Raw genomic sequence first — 20,931 nt, 5'->3', positions numbered from 1 at the left:
TTCCTGGGTGCCCAAGGAGGTGGCAGGAGGGAGAGTGACTGGCGGCCCGCTCATCCAATGGCAGCGCAGAGCTGCGCAGGCCGGCGATGATCCTGCCGCCTCCGGGAGGCGTGGGCGGGGTCCCCTGCTGCTGCAGCCGCTCACGCCCGCGGGCGGGCAGGGCCGGCGGCCGCCGCGCACACAAGCAGGTGAGGTGGGCCGGGGCTGAGACCGAGAGGTGGGGGGCCGGGAGGACCGGACGGGGGTGGGGTGCTATGATCTGCTCTGGGGGACTTGGCCCGGGGTCTGTGCGGGATGTTGTGAGGCTCCCGGCAGCAGGTTTTACCCCCACGCCTAGGAGAGGGTCACACAACCTTTTCAGACGGGAGAGGAGAGGGTACGGAGAAGAGAGCGGCCTGAGGCTTGGCGGGTCTCTGGGGCCCGAGGAATGTCTGCGGTCTTTGGCTGCAGCTGTCCCAGGTCCTGAAGCCCTGACCTTGGCCTGAGCACCCAAGGCCCTACCCCCGTGCACAGGAAAGGTGTGCGGTGAACTGTCCTGGCCGCAGTTTCTCTCACACCCCTCGAAGCCGCAGGCCTGCAGTAATCTCATCTTCTCCACTGGCTCAGCCTCTAATGAGGACTGAGGACCGAGTAGGTGACTCAGCTGAGAGCAGGACTGAGGGGTGGAGAGGTTCCCATCTGCCTTGTATGAATAGCTCCAAAAGCCCACGCTGGTGCCTGGACTGGGCAGTTCTCTGGCCAGGGGTGGGAGAGATGAGGGGGCCTAAGGCATGCAGGGCCCACCTCTTGCGGGCTAACAGGTTCCTTCTGGACCTGTAGTCTAGCCGCCATGGCGCACGGTTTCGCAGTGGGTTTTGACCCGCTGGGCCTTGGAGACGTAAGCTCGGGCTCTCTGAGCTCCCTCTCCTCCCGAGGCCACCTGGGCAGCGACTCAGGCACCGCAACGCGATACCTGCTGAGGAAGCAACAGCGGCTGCTGAATGGGCCCCCCCGCGGAATCCGAGCCTCGTCACCCATGGGCCGTGTCATCCTCATCAACTCCCCCATCGAAGGTAGGGGCGGGGCCCATCCGCAGGACCAGAGCAGAGGGTGGGGGGAGAGGCCATACTGCACTAAGTAGGAGGCAGAGCCAACATGGGTGGCGGAACTAAAAAATGGGAGTCTTAAGGGTGGAAGGGCTTTTGGGAACCCATACACTCTTCATCTACTTTCCTTCTCCTTCAGGCCAATCCCTTAGGGCTCCAGAATTGTAGAGAGGTCAGAGGTGGGAAATAGGGCATGGTGACAGGGAAAGGTGCGTGTGTGTGTGTGTGTGTGTGTGAGAGAGAGAGAGAGAGAGAGAGAGAGAGAGAGAGAGATGCTAGTTCTCAGATGAGCTGGCAATGTGTTGAATTGGCCCCTCCATTTCATGTACTCTACTTTTGTCCAAACCCATTTGTGCATGCCTTCGGGGAGTGTGCAGGCTGGAGTGCATGCTCCATCAACAAGCCTATTGCGTGAGCAGCTCTGTGTTGAGCTGTGAGGTATCAGTGCTCAGTTGGGCAGACAGAATGAAAGGCTTCACATGCAAAAGGAAGGAAATGATGATAGAGTAACAGAAGATAGTTTAGACGAGTGGGGAGAAGAGGAAGGTGGAGGGTCAGGGAGGGCGCCAGAGCTGGGCCCTGAAGGAGGGGGAGACCTAAGCTTATGTAGATACTTAATACCATTTCATCGCACACGCATTCTGTGCCAGCCCTAGTTAGGTGCTGCAAGGAACCTAGAGAGAAGTAGGGCTCAATCTTCATTTTCAGAAATTAACAGTGTAGCCGGGCTTGGAGACAGTAGTGAGAGCAGCTGGTGATGTGGTGGAGGTATCACAGACAAAGGATGGAAGTAGAAAGCATGGAGCACAATAGGGCAGGCACTTAAGAGACAGCCTGGCTGCAGTGACAGGTGTAAGGCGACAGAGTAGATGAGCAAAACAGAACGTTGAATGACAGCGGGGAAGTGGGAGCCCCCTGGGCCTGAGCCTTCTGTGGACAAGACCAGATGAATATTTCTAGCTCCCGTCCTGTCTCTCAGCCAGCAGAAAGCCCTGGCTGAATCCCAGACTGGACTTTTCAGATCCCGCTCCTCCCCTCTCCCTCAGCTGGGCATCTCTGCTTTTCTACTGGGCCTCTGGGGCAAGAGTAGAGCAGGTTGCTCAGGCATCATGCTTTCTCCACCAGTAGTCCAGCCACTCACCCCCATCATCCACACACTTGGTCTCACCCTAGGGTGAGCAGCAGGGCACTGTTGAGGGTCACCACTGTCATTCTGGTCATGGAGCAGAAGTTCCCAGAGGAGCTACAAGACATGGAGGGGGGAGGGGGCACTGCAGCACTGCTTTTGTAATTCTCATTGTACTGCTAGCCCTGGCCTAATAGCTCGGTTGGTTAGAGCACTGTCCAGATGCAAAGGTTGCCAGTTCAATCCCTGGTCAGGGCACATACAGGAACAGATTGATGTTTCTGTCTGTCTGTCTGTCTCTCTCTCTCCCTCTCTCTAAAATCAATCAATAAAGCATCGACCTGGAAATGCTGAGGTCGCTGGTTTGAAACCCTGGGCTTGCCTGGTCAAGGCACATATGGGAGTTGATGCTTCCAGCTCCTCCCCCTTCTCCCTCTCTGACTCTCTCTCTCACTCTCTCTCTCCTCTCTAAAAATGAATAAATAAAATTTAAAAAATAATTAAAATCAATCAATATATTTTTAAAAAAGAACTGAACTGTGTGTGCTATACCTCCCCCTCATATGCCACATACACCCCCTCACATACCAGACACACCATGTCCAATGGGCACTACTCTGACCAGCTGGCCCCTAGCCTGTTTGGGCTGGCAGCCACTGAGCTCAGAATATTTTCCTCTGCCTGTGCACAAATATTTCCCAACTCATAGCTTAGAATTCCTCCTCATATTATTTAGACCACTCAGGGGCTTAAAGTAACTGATAAGGGAGACACAGTGGGAAGGGGAACACTACTACTCACATCACCCCCATGAAGTCCCACCAGCTCCTCAAACTCAGTGGGTCGCAGAGAAAATACATTATCTTTAAGCCAAACCAGCCCTTTCTTTTTACTTTCTTTTTATGGGGGGTGAGAAGAGGGGAGATAGTGAGGCAGACTCCCACATGCACCCCAACTGGGATCCACCTGGCAAACCCATCTGGGGCCGATGCTCAAGTACTAAACTATTTTTAGTGCCTAAGGCTAATGTACCCCAAGGGAGCTATCCTCATTTCCTGGGGCTGCATGAGAGGGGAAAGAGGGAGAGAAGGGGGAGAGGCTGAGGGGAAGAAGCAAGTGATCACGTCTCCTGTGTATCCTGACCAGGAATCAAACCCAGGCCATCCATAGGCCGGAACAATGCTCTATCCACTGAGCAAACCAGCCAAGAACTCTCCTCACTTTTCTAGTTCATTTATTTGCCCATTCATCCATTCATTCATCTATCCACTTATTCTTTTATTTATTTAAAATTACTTAGCAAATACCAAGTACTGAGCAACATACTGGGAATACATTGGTGGGGAAAAACTACAAAATTTCTACCATGCTTAAGCTTACCATGAGAGGAGACAGATAATAAATATTATACAAATAATGAGAAAAGATGGCAAGAATCTTGAAGGGACTGATTCAGATAATATAACATTGCGTCTCAAACTGTAGAATTGCCTGGGGATGTGTTAAAAGACAGATTGTTGGCTCCTATACCCAGAACTTCTGATTCAGTGAGTCTGGGATAAAGCGTAAGAATTCATATTTTTAGTAAGCTCCCAAGTGCTGCTGATGCTGCTGGTCTGGGGAGCACGCTTTGAGGACCACTCCCACAGAGACCCCCTGAAGGAAGAAAGGGGCTCTCCTAGGTAGAGTAGTCCAGGAAGGCTTCTCTGAGAAAGTGGTGTCTGAGTCAGGAAGGCCTGAGGAATAGCAGCTGACTTTCTGAAGGTCTAGGCAAGAGCATCTCAGGCTGAGGAAACACTGAAAGGACCGGCACACGAGGGAAATGGGAAAGAGGTCGGTGTGGCCAGAGCTCAGGGAGGCTAGAGATGAAAGCCAGCAGTGAAGAGAGAGTGGTAGGCAGAGGAAAGCTCATGAAGGACCTTACTGGGCATGGGAGGAGTGTGGGTTTCCTTCTAGAAGAACAGGCAGAAACTGAAGTTTTTAATCAGGGGAAGGGCATGATCTATTATAAAGGCTGACTCTGGCCACTGTGTAGAGAATGGAAAGGTCAGGGGTCTGGGCTATGGCCGTCGAGGGAGAGAAGATTCCATCCTCAGATGCCCAAACTCTCAGGCTCAAACACTCGGATCTAGCATCCCCCTGGTCCAGAGCCCTAGGGAGGCCCCAGGAATGGACTGAGGAGAAAGGGGTTGGGGATGGGAGATCAAAAGTCTCCTTGGTTGGGATGAAAAGGTCCCCAGACCTGTGCAGACAAACTCAGCCAGGAAGCCCCAGGATCCCCAGGTCTCTGTTCTGTAGCATCCCTGCCACAGGCTGCCCTTGGGGATTGATTTCTTCTGAGATGCCCTGATCGTGCATTGTAAGCTGGTTTCTCAGCTCAAACAGAATAGAAGTGTGTGTGTGTGTCTGTGTGTGAGAGAGAGAGGAAGAGAGATTGAGAGAGATTGATTTCTTCCGGAGTAAGCCTTGCCCAGAAAGAAATCTCACCTTCTCACCTGGGGCCCAGTTTACCCCTCCTCCAGTTTTCTCACTTTTCTCCAACCACAAGGGCCTCCTCAGGGACTCACCTCTGAGCCTTTGCTCATGCCATCCCTTCATCAGTGTCTTTCTTTTCTCCTCCACCCATCCAAATTCTGTCCATCTTAGTCCTCCAGGAAACCTCAGACAGCTCCAGCCCCTAAGGACCCTCGTCCTTTGACTTTCCCATGAACTGGGCACATACTGCAACATGGTGTTGCTTTGGGTTTCTCTCTTTATATAGTTAGGTAGCCCTTACCTCCAGAATCACAGAGTCTAAGAGATAGAAGGTGCCTCAGGGATCCTTCCACAACACTCTAGACAGGAATTGACTAAGTGTCAGCTTGTATACCTCCCAAAATGAGAAACTCATTCTTTCTCCTGGAAAACTCATTCCATGGCCTGACAGCTGAAAGTTTTAGAAAGTTTTCCTTGGCTCAGCGAGCCTCCATATAACTGTACTATGTGGCCTTTGTTCTGCCCTCTGGGTTGCACAGTCAAAAATATGTAATTCCTTTTACAGAATGGCTCTTTAACTATTTGAAGATAGAGCCAACATATTCATTTCCAGTGCAAGCTGAGGAGCCCAGACTCCCTCAACTGTGCCTCATAGAAAAGGTTCTTGAACTCATTTCTATCCATCTGACCCGAGAGTACCAAGATTTTTAGGTATTTGGCCTATCCCAGGCCTGTGGGCATGAGAAGCTTACCAAGGATTAGATGCACACATACACACACACACTTGCACACACACCTCTATATTACAAGGGAAAGAGGACTCTCTTCACATGGAGTCCTATCCTGCCTGTCTGCTTCTGTCCTCTCCCTAGTCCATAGTCTCAAAATCACTCAGAGGAAACTCAGAAATTGGCTGCCTCCCCCCATGCCTGTTTCGGTCTCGATGCCTGTGCCCAGCAACCCAGCTTTTGCAGGCCCCAAGTTGGGGAACCTCAGGGTTCACTGTGCCCAGATTGGCATGGGAGTCATGCCTGTGTTCCCACCTCCACAGCCAACAGTGATGAGAGCGACATCATACACGCAGTCCGGGTGGAGAAGAGTCCGGCAGGGAGGCTGGGTTTCAGTGTGCGGGGCGGCTCTGAGCACGGCCTGGGCATCTTCGTCAGCAAGGTGGAGGAGGGGAGCAGTGCAGGTGAGCAGGGACCCCCAGGGGAAGGTCCCAGGGAGAGGTGTGTGACCCCACGTCAGTGGGGTACAGAGGTGCTATTGTCAGGGATGGGAGGAAGGGTCCTCGGCTTTGGAGGTCTTGATCTGGTGGGGAGACAGGACCTCCTCCCAGGGCAGAGTGGTCTACTGGGCAGGTCCCTAGTCTAATATGGGACACTCAGACCCTGCCTGGGACCACCAATTTCGGGGGAAAGTTTTACCCCACGTAGCCTGGTCTGATGGGGGCTCAGCCTCACGCTGAGGGATTTCTCCCAAGGGGCCCATGCCGCCACCCCTCTCCCCTGGTGCAGAGCGGGCTGGCCTGTGCGTGGGGGACAAGATCACGGAGGTGAATGGGCTGAGCCTGGAGAGCACCACCATGGGCAGCGCCGTGAAGGTCCTGACGGGCAGCAGCCGCCTGCATATGATGGTGAGACGCATGGGCCGTGTGCCGGGCATCAAGTTCTCCAAGGAGAAGACCACGTGGTGAGAGGGCCTGCCCTGCCCACCCGGCACCCCCACCCAAAGCCATGGCAGGATAGGCAGAGGGCACAGGGCTCTGCACAGGCCTGGCTAGTATGGCTTCTGCTTCTCCCACCCCCTGGGGCTGGACACGCAGGGATCCTAAGGCCTGACCTTGAAATGAAGAAAGGCCGCGTCTCTCCCTCAGCCCCCCTCCCTAGGATCTGCTACCCCAGGCCCTGACCCCTATGCTGCTGCTGCTGTTGTGAGTTTAAGATAGGAAAAGCACCTCTTCCTTGTGGGCCTATGAGGACTCGAGAAGGGCCGAGCATGCTGTAGCTGCTCAGGAAAAAGGGATTAGGATGACTTCCCAGATTTGATTCATCTAAGTCCCACTGAAGATCTCAGGAGTGGGAAGTTCCCCAAAGGCAACCCCACCTTTGTCGTGCAATTGTGGAGGTTGCTGAGAGGAGGGGGTGGGCGGTGGCAGATGGGGGCCCAGGCTGAGGCTCCCTGCTGCGGCCCCAGGGTGGACGTGGTGAATCGGCAGCTGGTAGTGGAGAAGTGCAGCTCAGCGCCATCGGACAGCAGCTCAGAGGACGGTGTGCGGCGCATCGTTCACCTCTACACGACCTCCGACGACTTCTGCCTGGGCTTCAACATCCGCGGGGGCAAGGAGTTTGGCCTGGGCATCTACGTGTCCAAGTGAGGGCTGGACAGGGAACGAACGAAACGGATAGGCTAGGGAATGGGGGTTGGAGCTGACCTGGGCTGGGACCTGGGGATATAGGCCAGCAAGTGGGGTGTGGCCAGCCACATGTTCCAATGAGGGCCTCGGTGGGGGTGGGATCTGCAGAGGAGGGCGGGGGTCACCAGGAGGAGGGTGAAATGCCTGGGGCATCCCTGCATCCAAGTGAAGAAAGCCTGGGATGGGGTGGGAGGGCAGGCCAAGGGGCCTACCAGACTGCTGCCTGCCTGACCCTAGAGTGGACCATGGTGGGCTGGCCGAGGAGAATGGCATCAAGGTGGGAGACCAGGTCCTGGCAGCCAACGGGGTCAGGTTTGACGACATCAGCCACAGCCAGGCCGTGGAGGTGCTGAAGGGCCAGACGCACATCATGTTGACCATCAAGGTGCGCAGAACCGTGGGAACGAGGGAGACGCCAGACTGAGGGAAGGACTTCCTCGAGCACTCTAGTGCCTAATTACACCCATTGCACTGCAATTTGACCTTTTCACAGCCACATGAGAGGTAGGGCAGGCATTGTTCTCATTTCGTAGAGGAAGAAACTGAGGTTCAGAGAGGCAAAGTAACTGAGGACCCAGTGAATTACTCAGCTGGTCAGTAGCAGGCCAATGTCTAGGGCAGTGCCCCCTCTTATGAGCGGTGGAGGCCAAGGACTAAAAGGAAAAATAATGTCCCTCTCAGAAGGGTGAATGGTAGCTACGGCTTTGGGTAGGACCTAGGTGGTGGGCATCCTCAGGGTACAGGGCAGGAAGGGCTAGGCTGGGGCCAGAGATTGGGTTTCAAGAGAGGTAGCTGGATCCATTATTCATGTGGGTCTCACACTTGCTGAGGATCAGGTCTTTTTCACTCTGGTCCCTGGAGGAAGTGATGCCTCTCCCTAGCATCTCATCCCAGCCCCTGCTCCCCCATTCTCCCTTCTCTTGTCCAAGACTTTCACCCGTTTCACCATTGGGAGCCTCCTCTACCATTCCCCACCTCACCACCTCTATTTCCCACCTCTCTCACATTCTATGTATCCTTTTTCTTCCTCTCAAATGATCCCAAATGCTCCTCCGTATTCCCACTCTACCCCTCATTCATTCATCCATTCATTCAATATTTTTAAGTACCTATTATATAATGGCCACTATGCCAGGTACTGAGAATACAACAGTGACTAAGACAAGGTCTCTTCTACCAGGTGGTGAGGTGGGGAGATGGGCAATTAAACTAGACACATGCACATTGTGACAAATGCTATAAGAAAATTAACACAGAGATGGCATAAAGCAATTTAGGAAGACCCTTCTAGCTGGGAGGGGGGTCAGATTAGGTTTCTCTGAGGAGGTGACACCTGAAGAGGGAGAAGGAACTAGCCACAAGATGAGCTGAAGAAAGAGAATCCAATTAGAAACAGCAAGTGCAAAGGTCCTGAGGTATAGAGGAATTTGGCATATTCAGAAGTAAAGTGGCCCATATGGCTAGAGCATGAGGAAGGAGAGTGATAGGGTTGAAAAGTTTACTCCTGTCCCATCACTCTCCATTCTTTTTTTTTTTTTTTTTTTTAATTTTTTTACAGGGACAGAGAGTGAGTCAGAGAGAGGAATAGATAGGGACAGACAGACAAGAACGGAGAGAGATGAGAAGCATCAATCATCAGTTTTTTGTTGTGACACCTTAGTTGTTCATTGATTGCTTTCTCATATGTGCCATGACCATGGGCCTTCAGCAGACCGAGTAACCCCCCGCTCAAGCCAGTGACCTTGGGTCCAAGCTAGTGAGCTTTTTTGCTCAAACCAGATGAGCCCGCGCTCAAACTGGCTATCCTGGGGTCTCGAACCTGGGTCCTTCCTCATCCCAGTCTGACGCTCTATCCACTGCGCCACCGCCTGGTCAGGCTCACTCTCCATTCTTACTCTCCCTTCCGACCCACTCCCCATGCCCTCCATGCCCTCCCCAGGAGACTGGCCGGTACCCTGCCTACAAGGAGATGGTTTCTGAGTACTGCTGGCTGGACCGATGTAAGTGGCTCAGGTCCCCAAGGTTGAAGGGAAAGGGCTGAGGCCCGAGGGTGGGACTAGAAGCTATGAAGAATAAATGGGCAGAGGACCAAGATCTTACTGGGATTTTCACACTGTCCAGACTTTCCCACTGCCCAGAGCTGTTTCTGGGCTCTCTGAGAAGCTGCAGGTTCCATGGCAGGCTCTCCTAGGGTCTGGAGTCCCAGGGGGTTGGACGGAAGAGAAGTGACTTTCCCAAGGTCTCATCCTGCTGGCAGGATGCTGAGTTCAGACCTTGGCTGCTGCCGGATATTCCCTAGACCCCCAAACCCAGGGTGGTCTGCGAGACCGGCAGGACTCTGATCAGTCTGGTCAGACCCCTGAGACGCCCGTGCCTTCCCCTCTGCCCGCAGTGAGCAACGGGGTGCTGCAGCAGCTGTCCCAGGCCTCCGAGAGCAGCTCCAGTGTCTCCTCCTATGCCTCCAGCGTCCCCTACAGCTCGGCCGAGGGCTCCAGCTCTCTGCCCTCTGACCGCATGGATGTCTGCCTGGGGCCTGAGGAGCCCGGCAGCCGCGGTCCTGGCTGGGGACGGGCAGACACAGCTATGCAGACAGATCCCGACGTGGGGGGCCGAGTGGAGACCTGGTGTAGCGTGCGACCCACAGTCATCCTCAGGGACACAGCCATCCGCTCCGATGGACCCTTGCCCACCCATCGCCTTGACTCTGCTCTCTCTGAGTCCCCTAAGACAGCTCTGCTGCTGGCCCTCAGCCGACCCCGGCCCCCCATCACTCGCTCCCAGAGCCACCTGACCTTGTGGGGTACGTGTGGGAGGGGTGGCTGCTGCTCTCTTCAAAGCCCTTGGTCCAAAACCTCTCTTAGGCCCTTTCTTGGGCCCCAAGCCTCGCTCTGCCCCAGGCCTTGACCCAGCCTCAGAGCCAGAATATATTCAGACCCTGAGCTGGTCTCTTTTTAAAATTAGTACAGACCCCAAACCCACCTTCAGTCCCAGCTCCAGGCAGCTCTGGGCCCCCCAAAAGCCCTAAACAAGTGCCTACACACACACACACACACACACACACCACACACCCCGGCCCGCATGGATTCTTCACATAGCTGTAGCTGTAGAGGTAAAACTTTGGAGGAGGACCCCTACCCTGCCCGCATCCCTCCCACCCCCCCACAGCTGCAGACCCTGTCTGCCCCCCTACTCTCTTTCTCTCTGCCCCTCCCCACACCCCTGTCCCTGGTCCTTCCCTTCTGCCACCCTTCCAGCCCCCTGGGTGCTCCCTCGTGTCTGCAGAGGAGAAGAAGCAACGGAAGAAGGAGAAGTCGGGGTCCTCCGGGGAGAAGGGGGCCCTGCAGCGCTCCAAGACACTCATGAACCTCTTCTTCAAGGGAGGGCGGCAAGGGCGGCTGCCTGGGGACGGGGGTAGAGAGGCCTGGACGCTGGAGAGAGGGAGCCCGGCCAAGGCCCGTCCTCGCCTGGACATGGAGAAAGGTAAGTGCTGGGCTGCTCAGGCAGAGAGGACAGGAGAAAAGTCCACTTTGGCATTCAGCCCCACTCTGCCTCTCACTAGCTGTGAGTTACCCCTCCACCCTGCGAGTCTCAGCTTCCTCATGAGTCAAATCTAAACAATAGTGCCTATAGCTTTAGGAATAGTGAGGAATAAATGAATAAGTGTCTGTTCATCACTTAGGACATTGTCTGCCATGTTCCTTGTGCCCAGAAAATGTAGCGGTCATTAAGCAAATTTATAGTGCTTTCTCTCCCCATTTTACAGAAGGGAAAACTGATAGGAATACAGAACAGAAAGAAGTGGAAGAGCTTGAGTCCAATGCCCGCGCTCTTGGTGCTGAGAGGAGGGGAGGGCACTCTTTTCTTAGAATATTTGGCTTCGCCTTTCCTGGCCAGAGCTCTGCCGGCCCTAACCAGTTTTAGAACCATCTTTGATTAAGGCCACTTCTAGATCAGGGCCCAGGCAGAAGGGCCTAGGCAGGCTTCACTCACCCTGGGGCTCCCTAAGGACCCTCACAGAGGGCCTCTTAGCTCCCATGTGAGGTTCAGCGACTGGACCAAGAGTGGATGAGTTGGTCTGAGACCAGGTGGTGGTGCAGTGGATAGAGCATCAGACTGGCATGTGGAGGACCCAGGTTCAAGACCCCGAGGTCGCCAGCTTGAGCACGAGCTCATCTGGTTTAAGCAAAACTCACCAGCTTGGACTCAAGGTCGCTGGCTCGAGCAAGGGGTTACTCAGTCTGCTGTAGCCCCACGGTCAAGGCACATATGAGAAAGCAATCAATGAACAACTAAGGTGTCACAACGAAAAACTAATGATTGATGCTTCTCATCTCTCTCCATTCCTGTCTGTTTCTCCCTATCTATTCCTCTCTCTGACTCTCTCTCTGTCTCTGTAAATAAAAAAAAAAAGAGTAGATGAGTTGACTCTTGGAGTTGGCTGGGGCAGAAACTCAACCCAAACTAGCTTCACAAAGCACTTCTTGGCTCAGCTACTGGTTTAAGCTGGGTCTAAGAATTTAAACAATCTCATTAGACATTTGCCCCGCTCATCTCTCAGTTCCCCTTCCCCAGTTGGCTTCATTACCGTGCAGGCCTTACCCACTTGAGCTAAAATGGCCACTGTTGCTTAGCAACACAAGGAAAAGAGGGCTTCTCCTTAAATAGTCCCAGCTGAAGTTCCAGGCTCATTGGCTTGCTGGGATCACATGCCCAACAAATCACTGTGACATGGGAGAGAGGGGCTTTCATCAACCAGCCAGGGTCATGCGCCCCCCCTGGGGGACCTGCACTGAGAATGGGGATCCCCAGGTGACATCAAGGTGCTGTTCCAGAAGGAAGAGTAGATGCTGGGTAGGCAAAAACAACCAGAGCATGGGTGGGCCCTGTCCCTCCCTTGGATCTCAAGGTAGCAGTCCCATGGGGGAAACAATTCCTTCACATAAGGGCAGGCAAGGCTCCATTGGAGCAAAGATGGCCCGAGCGCTGGGAATGGCTCCTTGGCCTCTGCCCCAGGCGCTAGAGTGGCTCTGGTCGCGACAGAGATGGCCTCTGCCCCAGGCGCTAGAGGGGCTCTGGTCTCAACAGAGAGATGCCCCGGAGGGGCAGAGCATCGCCCCCTGGTGGGCAGAGCGTCGCCCCCTGGTGGGCGTGCGGGGTGGATCCCGGTCGGGCGCATGTGGGAGTCTGACTGTCTCTCCCGTTTCTGGCTTCAGAAAAATACAAAAAAAACCCACAACAACAAATAAGGGCAGGCCAGCCCCCTTCCTGAGCCCATGCCTCCTATGACCCGTCTTTCTTTCCACAGCCTCTGGGACCTGCTCTCCTGGTTCTCCTTCTGCCTCTCTGGCCACTCCGCTCTCTCTTTCAAAGGCTGTCCTTTTTTTCTTTGTCCCCTGAAGGTAGGTGTTCCCCCACACTTTGTCCCTGGAGTTCTTGCCTTCATACATTTACTTCCAAATAAATCCCTGTAAGCAGAGTTCAGACTGCACCCTCTCTTGATCCCAAAACCTTCACTGAGTCGCCATTGCCTTTGAACAAGTCCTCGGCCTGAGTATGGCCTTCAAGACCCCCATGACCTGCCTGGTCTCTTGCCTCCTCATCCCATTTCCTTCAGGCTGAACTCTTCACTCCAACCAGTGGTCCAGCTAGTCCTAGCCCACCAACCCCCATTTTCAGACAGGCCCAGAGCCTGCTGCTGAGCTTTTTCTCTTCTCAGCAGGCGGAGTGGGCCCTGTGCAGAAGTTTGTCACCTGGAGGCTGAGGCGCGGTAATGCGTGCATCTTTTACTAAGGCCTGTGAGGGCGTGCATGTTGGGGGGCAGCTAAGGGGCTTTGGGCTAGACTCAGTTGAGGTTAAACATGGGGGATCGGGCAGATAGGGAGGTGCATAGAGCGGGCAGCTAAAAGAACTGGACTACGAAGGATAGGGTTGTGGGTGGGTATTGGGGGTCATTTTGTGGACCAGGGAGCTTCAGTTGGGACTTCCAGACACATATTTGGGGGAAATGAGGAAACCCGTGTAAGAACTGCAGTGGGGACCAGAGCAGCATGACAGTGCATGTTCAGGGGGCCCACAGGCCATTAGGCCAGGACTCCATTGAGAAACAGGCGGAACAGAGATCTGTGTTGGGGGGCTGAGGAAGGAGCCTGGGGTGGAGCTCCCTAGGTGGGCAGATCACTATGGGAGACCACGGTGGCGAGCACCTGGGTGAGGCTGGGACTCTGTCTAGGCACCTGGGCCTCTCAGCCAGCCTGTCCTGGGGTCTAACCCCCATTTAGGGAAGCCCCCCTTCCTCCCCTGATGGGTCCAGGCTCCTTCATCATACCGCTTTGCTCCTGCCCTGCAGACCGGGAGAGGGGCCGGGCCGTGCTCTCTGCCAGGTCTGGGAGCCCCTCCAGCCAGCTGCCCAGTGTGGATGAGCAAGTGCAGGCCTGGGAGAGCCGACGGCCCCTCATTCAGGACCTGGCTCGCCGGCTGCTGACTGACGATGAGGTGCTGGCTGTCACCCGCCATTGCTCCCGGGTAAGCCTCCAGCCCACCCCCTGCCCCAGCACATGGTCACTCAGTCACCCAGTCCCTCATTCATTCAGATTACTGTCTCCTGACCAGTATCTGGGCTCAACACTGTGAGGCAGTGGTCATTAAAGGCAGAAATCACCCTTGTCACGCACACACATACACACAGACACACACACTGAGCTCACACAAAAAAGGGGAGGTAGACAATAACTAGACTTTAAACATCCATAGTGACAAATAATGTAAAGTACTGTGAAGAAAAGGAACATAAGAAAATAACCAAGGCCTGACCTGTGGTGGCACAGTGGATAAAGCATTGACCTGGAATGCCGAGGTCATCAGTTTAAAACCCTGGGCTTGCCCGGACAAGGCACATGTCAGAGAGAAGCAACTACTACAGGTTGATACTTTTTGCTCCTCCCTGCCCCTTTCTCTCTCTCTCTCTCCTCTTTCTAAAATAAAATAAATAACCCAAGAGGCACAAATTAGATATGACCTGGGAGGGCCTTTGGTATTTAAGCTGAGCGAAGGAGTCCGACAGGTAATGAGTTGGGGAACATGAGTCCCTGCAGACATCCGCTTCTCTTCTCTAAACTCCAGCCCGTCCACCTACTTCCTTTTCTCCTGGGTCAGCCAACAGGCCTGGCAAAAGTAAGTAATCCCTTGTCCTTCCCACCACACACACACTGCCCAAACCTCCCTGACACCTACACAGTGGTTCTCTGTTCCCTTCCACTTCAAACAGACTAGAAGGGTCAGGATGGGATAGAGATTAGATTTGAGGGGATCTTTGTAGCCTGTATGTTGGGGAGACTACAGGAGGCACAGGTTACCTCCTCCAGGAGGACTGGAAGGCCCGCTCCAGTATAGGGCTTCCCGCTGTCTCAAGAGCCTCCAAGTTTCTGAGATGGATTCCCTGTAATAAATCTGCGCTCATGCACATGTGAGTCTATGTGCAAGGACAATCTGGTTTGTGGCTCCCCGCCACTCTCTCATCATGGTCAGGGTGGGGCTGTGTTGTATGTCTGTGTGAGCGTACAGGTGTCTGGCTAACAGGCATGTATATGTCACCTGGAGACAGATGTGGTGATCCCTATACCAGCGGTTCTCAACCTGTGGGTCGCGACCCCGGCGGGGGTCGAACGACCAAAACACAGGGGTCGCCTAAAGCCATCGGAAAATACATATTATGAGAACCGCTGCCCTATACTGAGGCTTGGTTTACAATAGGGCGCTGAGTTGTCAGGTGCATGTTGTGGGCAGCTAAGGGTCTTTGGGCTAAACTCAAGTGCCATACTCGCTCTTAGCGCTAAGTGGGGCTGTGTGTATCAGCTTCTGTAAGCCTGTAACTCTGCGCTATGGCCACTTGGTGGGGCTCTGTGTCTGTTTCTTTATTCCCCTCTTCCCTCAGCTCCTCTCACCCCACCCAAGCCAGGACGCCTCTCTGTTGTCCCCACGGCACCTGGGGAGCTCTGAATACCACACAAACCTGACCCAAGCCCTACCCACAGCAAGAGATTAGACCCTCTGAGATGGCAGGAAAGATTAGCTCAGTGATTCTGATGTGCAGCCCTGAACCCCTACTCCATGGCAGCCAGGCATTAGAAACCACCTCTCTGATCACTTTACACTCCCCAATCCCTCTTGTGCTCTCTTTGACAGACTAGAGTACAAGTTCCTTATTCTCACATTTAAGGCCCTCCCTGATTTTTATTTTATTTTATTATATTTTACTTTATTTTATTTTTTGTATTTTTCTGAAGTGAGAAGCAGGGAGGCAGACTTCCGCATGCACCCGACCGGGATGCACCCAGCATGCCCATCTGCGGCGTTGCTCCATTGCAACTGGAGTCATTCCAGCGCCTGAGGCAGAGGCCATGGAGCCATCCTCAGGGCCCCGGCCAACTTTGCTCCAGTGAAGCTTTGGCTGTGGGAGGGGAAGAGAGAGATAGAGAAAAAGGAGAGGGGGGAAGGGTGGAGAAGCAGAGGGGCGCTTCTCCTGTGTGCCCTGGCTGGGAACCGAACCCAGGACTTCCACACGCCAGGCCGATGCTCTACTGCTGGGCCAACTGGTCAGGGCCTAAGGCCGTCCCTGATTTGACTCTTCAACCCACTAACCTCAGCTTTTCCAGTCACCACATCGCCATGTCGTCATCTTCCCCTGGTCACCACATCAGTTTATACAGGTTATGAATTGCACAACCCTAGGGGCACTGCTCACACTGTAATCACAATCTGCTCAGCCTACACGAGGAACCTTTATGTAACCCACGATCAACTTAAACTTCTCTCCACCTGCTATTCCACATCACCTTCAGAGCACTTTCCTCACAACTTTCATGCTGATGCCTGAATTCATCCTTAAGAATGGAAATAATGGCCTGACCTGTGGTGGCGCAGTGGATAAAGCGTCGACCTGGAACGCTGAGGTCGCCGGTTCGAAACCCTGCACTTGTCTGGTCAAAGCACATTTGGGAGTTGATGCTTCCTGCTCCTCCCCTCTTCTCTTTCTACGTGTCTCTCTCTCTCTCACTCTCTCTCTCCTCTCTAAAATGAATAAATAAAAAGAAAACAACAAACAAAAAGAGTGGAAATGCCACTGCTTCCATGAAGCCTGCTTTGATCTTCCCACCCTCCTCTGAGACTCCCTTTGTCAGTGATTTGTAGCACATTGGGGCACGTGGCTCATTCTGCCCCTCGTTCCCACTAGACTGAGTCTTTGAAGATCTGGAACAGGGTCTTCATTATTGTGCTCCCACTTGACCGAACAGGGTGCTCTGTGTTTCTGTCCTTGGATCAGTACTGCCTCCCTTTAACCACAAGGGGGCAGTATGCCACCCAGTAGGTTGGCGCCCAGTGTTCAGTTTGCCAGTTGGTCTGCTTAGGTGGGGTGTGACTGGTGGCATCCTGGCAGTGCCAGTCAGAAAGGCCTCCACCACCCTGAGTACTGACTGGGGAGGCTTTCTGTAGGGCCACCCCTTCCTTCCCCAAGGTCCTCATTCCAGCCCTGAACAAAGCCTAATTTGTAGGTCTGTGTGCAAATGTTGGGCCAGTGAGGCCCACAGCCTAGTGTTTGGTTCAGATTCCTTCCTTCTGCTTGGAAGGTGGGGGTGGGGAGGAGAGTCCACTCTCTGCACATCCTTTTCCTGCACAGAGTAGGCAAGAGCTGGACCTCTCTGGTTTCAGTCCCTCTTCATACTTCCTTATCTGTGTGGCCTTGGCAAAGTCCTTTTTTTTTTTTGTATTTTTCCGAAGCTGGAAACGGGGAGAGACAGTCAGACAGACTCCCGCATGCGCCCGACCGGGATCCACCTGGCACGCCCACCAGGGGCGACGCTCTGCCCACCAGGGGGCGATGCTCTGCCCCTCTGGGGAGTTGCTCTGCTGCGACCAGAACCACTCTAGCGCCCGGGGCAGAGGCCAAGGAGCCATCCCCAGCGCCTGGGCCATCTTTGCTCCAATGGAGCCTCAGCTGCGGGAGGGGAAGAGAGAGACAGAGAGGAAGGAGGGGAGGTGGAGAAGCAAATGGGCGCTTCTCCTATGTGCCCTGGCCGGGAATCGAACCCGGGTCCCCCGCACACCAGGCCATCGCTCTACCGCTGAGCCAACCGGCCAGAGCCGGCAAAGTCCTTTTCTCTGAGCCTGTTTCCTCATCTGCAAACCAGGAATAAATAATGTCATCGCTCAGGGTGTTTGCTAAATAAGAGACAGGTGTCCCCGTCCTGAAGCTGTCATTGCTGTTGTCGCGATTACAAGTCTGTTATAGTTGGTGCAGGCCTTTACCTAGTCACTAAGAAGACATCCTGTGGACAGGCTTGGGATGGGGAGAGCCTTTCCCAAACATGGGGCCCCGCCATGCCGGGCATTGCCCCTCGCCAGCTCCAGAAGCCGCTGCTGCTGTCTGACCGGTGGTGCCCTCTCCGCAGTACGTGCACGAGGGTGGCGTGGAGGACCTGGTGAGGCCCCTGCTGGCCATTCTGGACAGGCCCGCAAAGCTGCTGCTGCTGCGGGACATCAGGTGGGAGGGGGCTGTGGGAGGGGTTCGGGCAGGAAGGGGATCCCTGACGCCACCCCCACTCTCCCCAGGGCTGAAGCCCCACCCTGGGTACCTCCAGAACGGAGCCCCTCACCCACCCCCTCTCCTCCTCCCAGAAGTGTGGTGGCCCCCACAGACCTGGGCCGCTTCGACAGCATGGTGATGCCTGTGGAGCTGGAGGCTTTGGAGGCCCTCAGGAGCCGCGCAGGTCAGCGGCTGGGGGCAGGACTTGTGGACCCGGAACCCCAGGTGGGGGTGGGGGTGGCCTACCCAGTGGAAAGGGGTCAACACCCTCTCAGCTGTGTCCATCAGGGAGCCTGGAAGCAGGGCCCTGCCGCTGACCTCTTCTCTCCAACCAGTACGGCCTCCTGCTTTGCGACCAGCCCGGCAAGACACACCACCCAAGCGTCACCTCATCACCCCTGTGCCTGGTCAGTCACAGTCCCCGAGCCCAGGGACGGGCACACTGAGGGGAACTGGGGAAGGGAAAACAGGCCTTCTTTGGTCCCTGCCCCAGGGACTGTGGGGTGTCGTGGTTTCAGAGGTATGTGTGGTTCCCCGATGGGAGGCCATCCTCCAGCAGAACCACTTCCGTCACATCCACTCACCACTATTATTTACCGAATAATTGGTTTTAAACCCACTTGCTTTTTAAATCTAGCCTCATTCCATGCAATAATCTCCGAGAAATAACCAGTTTGGTGTGTGAGTCATACTTTTTCCTAGACACATTAAAATAAAACTTTATTACAATAGAAAGTATTAAAATACTATTACAGTGGAGCATGGGCTGTGTCCCTCCCTGCAGGGAATGCTGCGTGGGGCCTGCACAGACCCAGGCCTGGGTCTCCAAGGCCCTGCGGGAACAAAGGTGAGAGCTGGGCTCTGGCCAGGTGGTCTGGGCTGGAGAGGAGGGGAAGCCTGACCTTGGCCCTCTTCCCCAGACAGCCGTGGAGGCTTCTACCTGCTGCCTCTGAATGGCTTCTCCGAGGAGGAGGAGGACAGGGAGCTGAGGGAGCGGCTGGGGAACCTCCAGGTCTCCCTCGGAGCCTCTGCCCCCCGCCACCCTCATAAAGGGATCCCCCCTCTCCAAGACGTGCCAGTAGATGCCTTTGTCCCACGCCGGAGCGCCTGCACACCCCCTCCCCAGCCACCCCCTGTTGCTCCCCGGCCCCCGAGGCCTAACTGGCTGCTGACAGAACCCCTAACCCGAGAAGACCCTCACCAGGGCCAGGGCCAGAGCCAGGGCCCGGCCCAGAGCCGCAGCCGCAGCCGCAGCCAGGGCCGTGGCAAGTCCCCTGGACGCAGGCGTTCTCCGTCCCCGGGGCCTATCCTCACCACCAGCATGGCCAACGGGCGCTACCACAAGCCTCGGAAGGCCAGGCCCTCTCTGCCACAACCTCTGGATGGGCACGTAGCCAAGGCAGGGGGCAGTCAAGGGCTCTCCGAGAACGGGACTGGAAGGACACTTGAGCACGAGCACGCAGCCACCACGAAGGCCCCTAGTGGGGAGCTGAGGACAGTCACGCTGTCCAAGATGAAACAGTCCTTGGGTGAGTGCAGGTGGGACTGGGCCTGGCCAGGGGCTCTTGGGTCTGGGTAAGGTTGGTGGGTTTGGTTTGGGGATGTGACTAGGGCCTGGGCCTAGGAAAAGAACCTGGGTATTGGGGTAGCTGGGGGTCTCGATTTGTAGGCTTTAGGATCTAGAGGATTTTGGAGTTGAGGATTGAATAGTAACAAAATTAAAGTTTGGGAAGAGTTGGGTGCCCAGATTTGGGGATGGGGCCCTGGGCCGGTCCTGGGAGCTCTGGGTTTCAGGGGCGTGGCCACTCTCACCCCGTTTCTCACTTTCTCTAGGCATCAGCATCTCAGGGGGGATCGAGTCCAAGGTGCAGCCCATGGTGAAGATAGAAAAGATTTTCCCCGGGGGGGCTGCCTTCCTCAGTGGGGCCCTGCAGGTGGGTGGAGCCCACTCGGACCTGCTCCCTTGGCCCAGTGCGTGTTCTGGCCCAGGCAGGCTGGGACACGCTCATCGGCCAGCCAGGCGTGTTGAGAGCAGGCCGTGGGAGGGTGTCAGGCTGGCAGGATGAGCAAGCCCAGGGAAAAATCTGTCCCCTCATGCCAGCCTGGGCTTGAGGGCGGCCCATCCTGTTCCACTCCTTGCCCCAAGGGACAAAGGGCCATTGTCTGTGTCCCACCCAGCCCCCAATAGCTCCAGGCACAAATGTCCCATTGTCCATCCCCTCCACCCAGTGAGGAGTGTCCTGGCTGAGGGAGGTGAGAGGTTGAATGCTGGAGTCAGGGGTGACCTGAGGAGGGAGGGCTGTGACTCTCCCACTCCTGTCCTAGGCTGGCTTTGAGCTAGTGGCAGTGGATGGAGAGAGCCTGGAGCAGGTGACCCACCAGCGAGCAGTGGACACCATCCGCCGGGCTTATCGAAACAAGGCTCGGGAGCCCATGGAGCTTGTGGTCAGGGTCCCTGGGCCTGGCCCCCCACCCTTACCCTCCGACTCATTGGCTCTCACCCATCGGCTCCCTCCTGCTGACCATTCCCCTGCCCGCTGACCCCTGGATGGTCCTCCCACTGGCTGCCAGAATCTCTCAGTACCCTTCCCAACAACGCCCAGACTCTCCCACTGACGTCAGTCTTTGCCAGCTGACCCCCTGCCCAGCCCTTGTCCAATGCTCGATTCCCAACCCCTCTCCCCACCTATCCCAGGACCCTTCCCATTGACTTCAGGTCCTCCCACTGTCCCTGGAGTCCTCCTGCTCTCCCCTGGGCCTCGCCCACTAACCCAGCTGGGGAGCTCCCACTCCTGCCGGCCTCGGCCTCGCTCACTCCCGGAGCTCCATCCTGGTGGCTCAGAGTCTCCGATTCCTTCCCTCTGCAGCTGTCACTAAGGCTCTGCCCTTTCCAGGCAAACTTGGTGTCAAGGACAAGGTGCTACTGGCAGCCTGTCACCCAGTCACTGCTCCTGACCTCCCAAGACAGGAAGGGGTTAAGAAACCCAAGGTCTGGAGCTTGGGATCGGTGGGCACTGTCTCATGACGCCCCCTTTGATTCTCCCAATTCCTGAGGGACACAGACTCTCAGATCCAGCCCTCAAGCAGTGTCCTGTGCAGGGACAGCAGGAAGCTTCTCAAACCCCTGGAGGCCACTTCATGTTGTGGTCCACTAGCCTCAGACTTGTGACTATTTGTCCTTTCCCAGCTCACTTTCTCCCCCTAGGACCTCTGCGAGGGGTAGGGGACAGCGGGTCAAACAAGTTCCCAT

At 55.3% G+C, this 20,931-nt stretch overlaps 1 protein-coding gene across 3 annotated transcripts; it reads left to right on the top strand.

Moving 5' to 3' along the window:
* The first annotated feature begins 124 nt into the window (after positions 1 to 124).
* Positions 125 to 20,911, top strand: PDZD7 (PDZ domain containing 7). Of its 3 annotated transcripts, XM_066238191.1 has the most exons (17): positions 125 to 188; positions 820 to 1,052; positions 5,738 to 5,878; positions 6,204 to 6,378; positions 6,883 to 7,059; positions 7,340 to 7,487; positions 9,042 to 9,102; positions 9,495 to 9,902; positions 10,385 to 10,582; positions 12,822 to 12,869; positions 13,449 to 13,624; positions 17,548 to 17,639; positions 17,774 to 17,865; positions 18,017 to 18,088; positions 18,602 to 19,210; positions 19,515 to 19,615; positions 20,007 to 20,911. In XM_066238191.1, exons 2-17 carry the CDS (start codon positions 830 to 832, stop codon positions 20,220 to 20,222), a joined length of 2,937 nt encoding a protein of 978 aa, XP_066094288.1. In that variant the 5' UTR covers positions 125 to 188; positions 820 to 829; the 3' UTR covers positions 20,223 to 20,911. The 3 variants fall into 3 exon arrangements, 1 of the variants encoding a protein (XP_066094288.1); XR_010726503.1 differs by lacking the exons at positions 17,548 to 17,639; positions 17,774 to 17,865; positions 18,017 to 18,088; ... (1 more) ...; positions 19,515 to 19,615; positions 20,007 to 20,911 and adding an exon at positions 12,408 to 12,501 and having other exon boundaries at positions 13,449 to 13,465; XR_010726502.1 differs by lacking the exons at positions 17,548 to 17,639; positions 17,774 to 17,865; positions 18,017 to 18,088; ... (1 more) ...; positions 19,515 to 19,615; positions 20,007 to 20,911 and adding an exon at positions 12,408 to 12,501 and having other exon boundaries at positions 12,819 to 12,869; positions 13,449 to 13,465.
* Positions 20,912 to 20,931: the final 20 nt, after the last annotated feature.

Source organism: Saccopteryx bilineata, chromosome 7 (assembly GCF_036850765.1).
Source record: "Saccopteryx bilineata isolate mSacBil1 chromosome 7, mSacBil1_pri_phased_curated, whole genome shotgun sequence".
Lineage (NCBI taxonomy): Eukaryota > Metazoa > Chordata > Mammalia > Chiroptera > Emballonuridae > Saccopteryx > Saccopteryx bilineata.
Note: the sequence above shows the minus strand (reverse complement) of the source record. Positions and strands in the feature narration are given on the sequence as shown.

Excerpts from the sequence above, each read along its gene's own strand:
- PDZD7 (XM_066238191.1), top strand. The coding sequence starts at position 830 with ATGGCGCACGGTTTCGCAGTGGGTTTTGACCCGCTGGGCCTTGGAGAC. Across the intron at positions 7,060-7,339 it reads CTGGGCATCTACGTGTCCAA|AGTGGACCATGGTGGGCTGG; the intron begins GTGAGGGCTGGA and ends GCCTGACCCTAG. Across the intron at positions 12,870-13,448 it reads CACCTGGAGGCTGAGGCGCG|ACCGGGAGAGGGGCCGGGCC; the intron begins GTAATGCGTGCA and ends CCTGCCCTGCAG.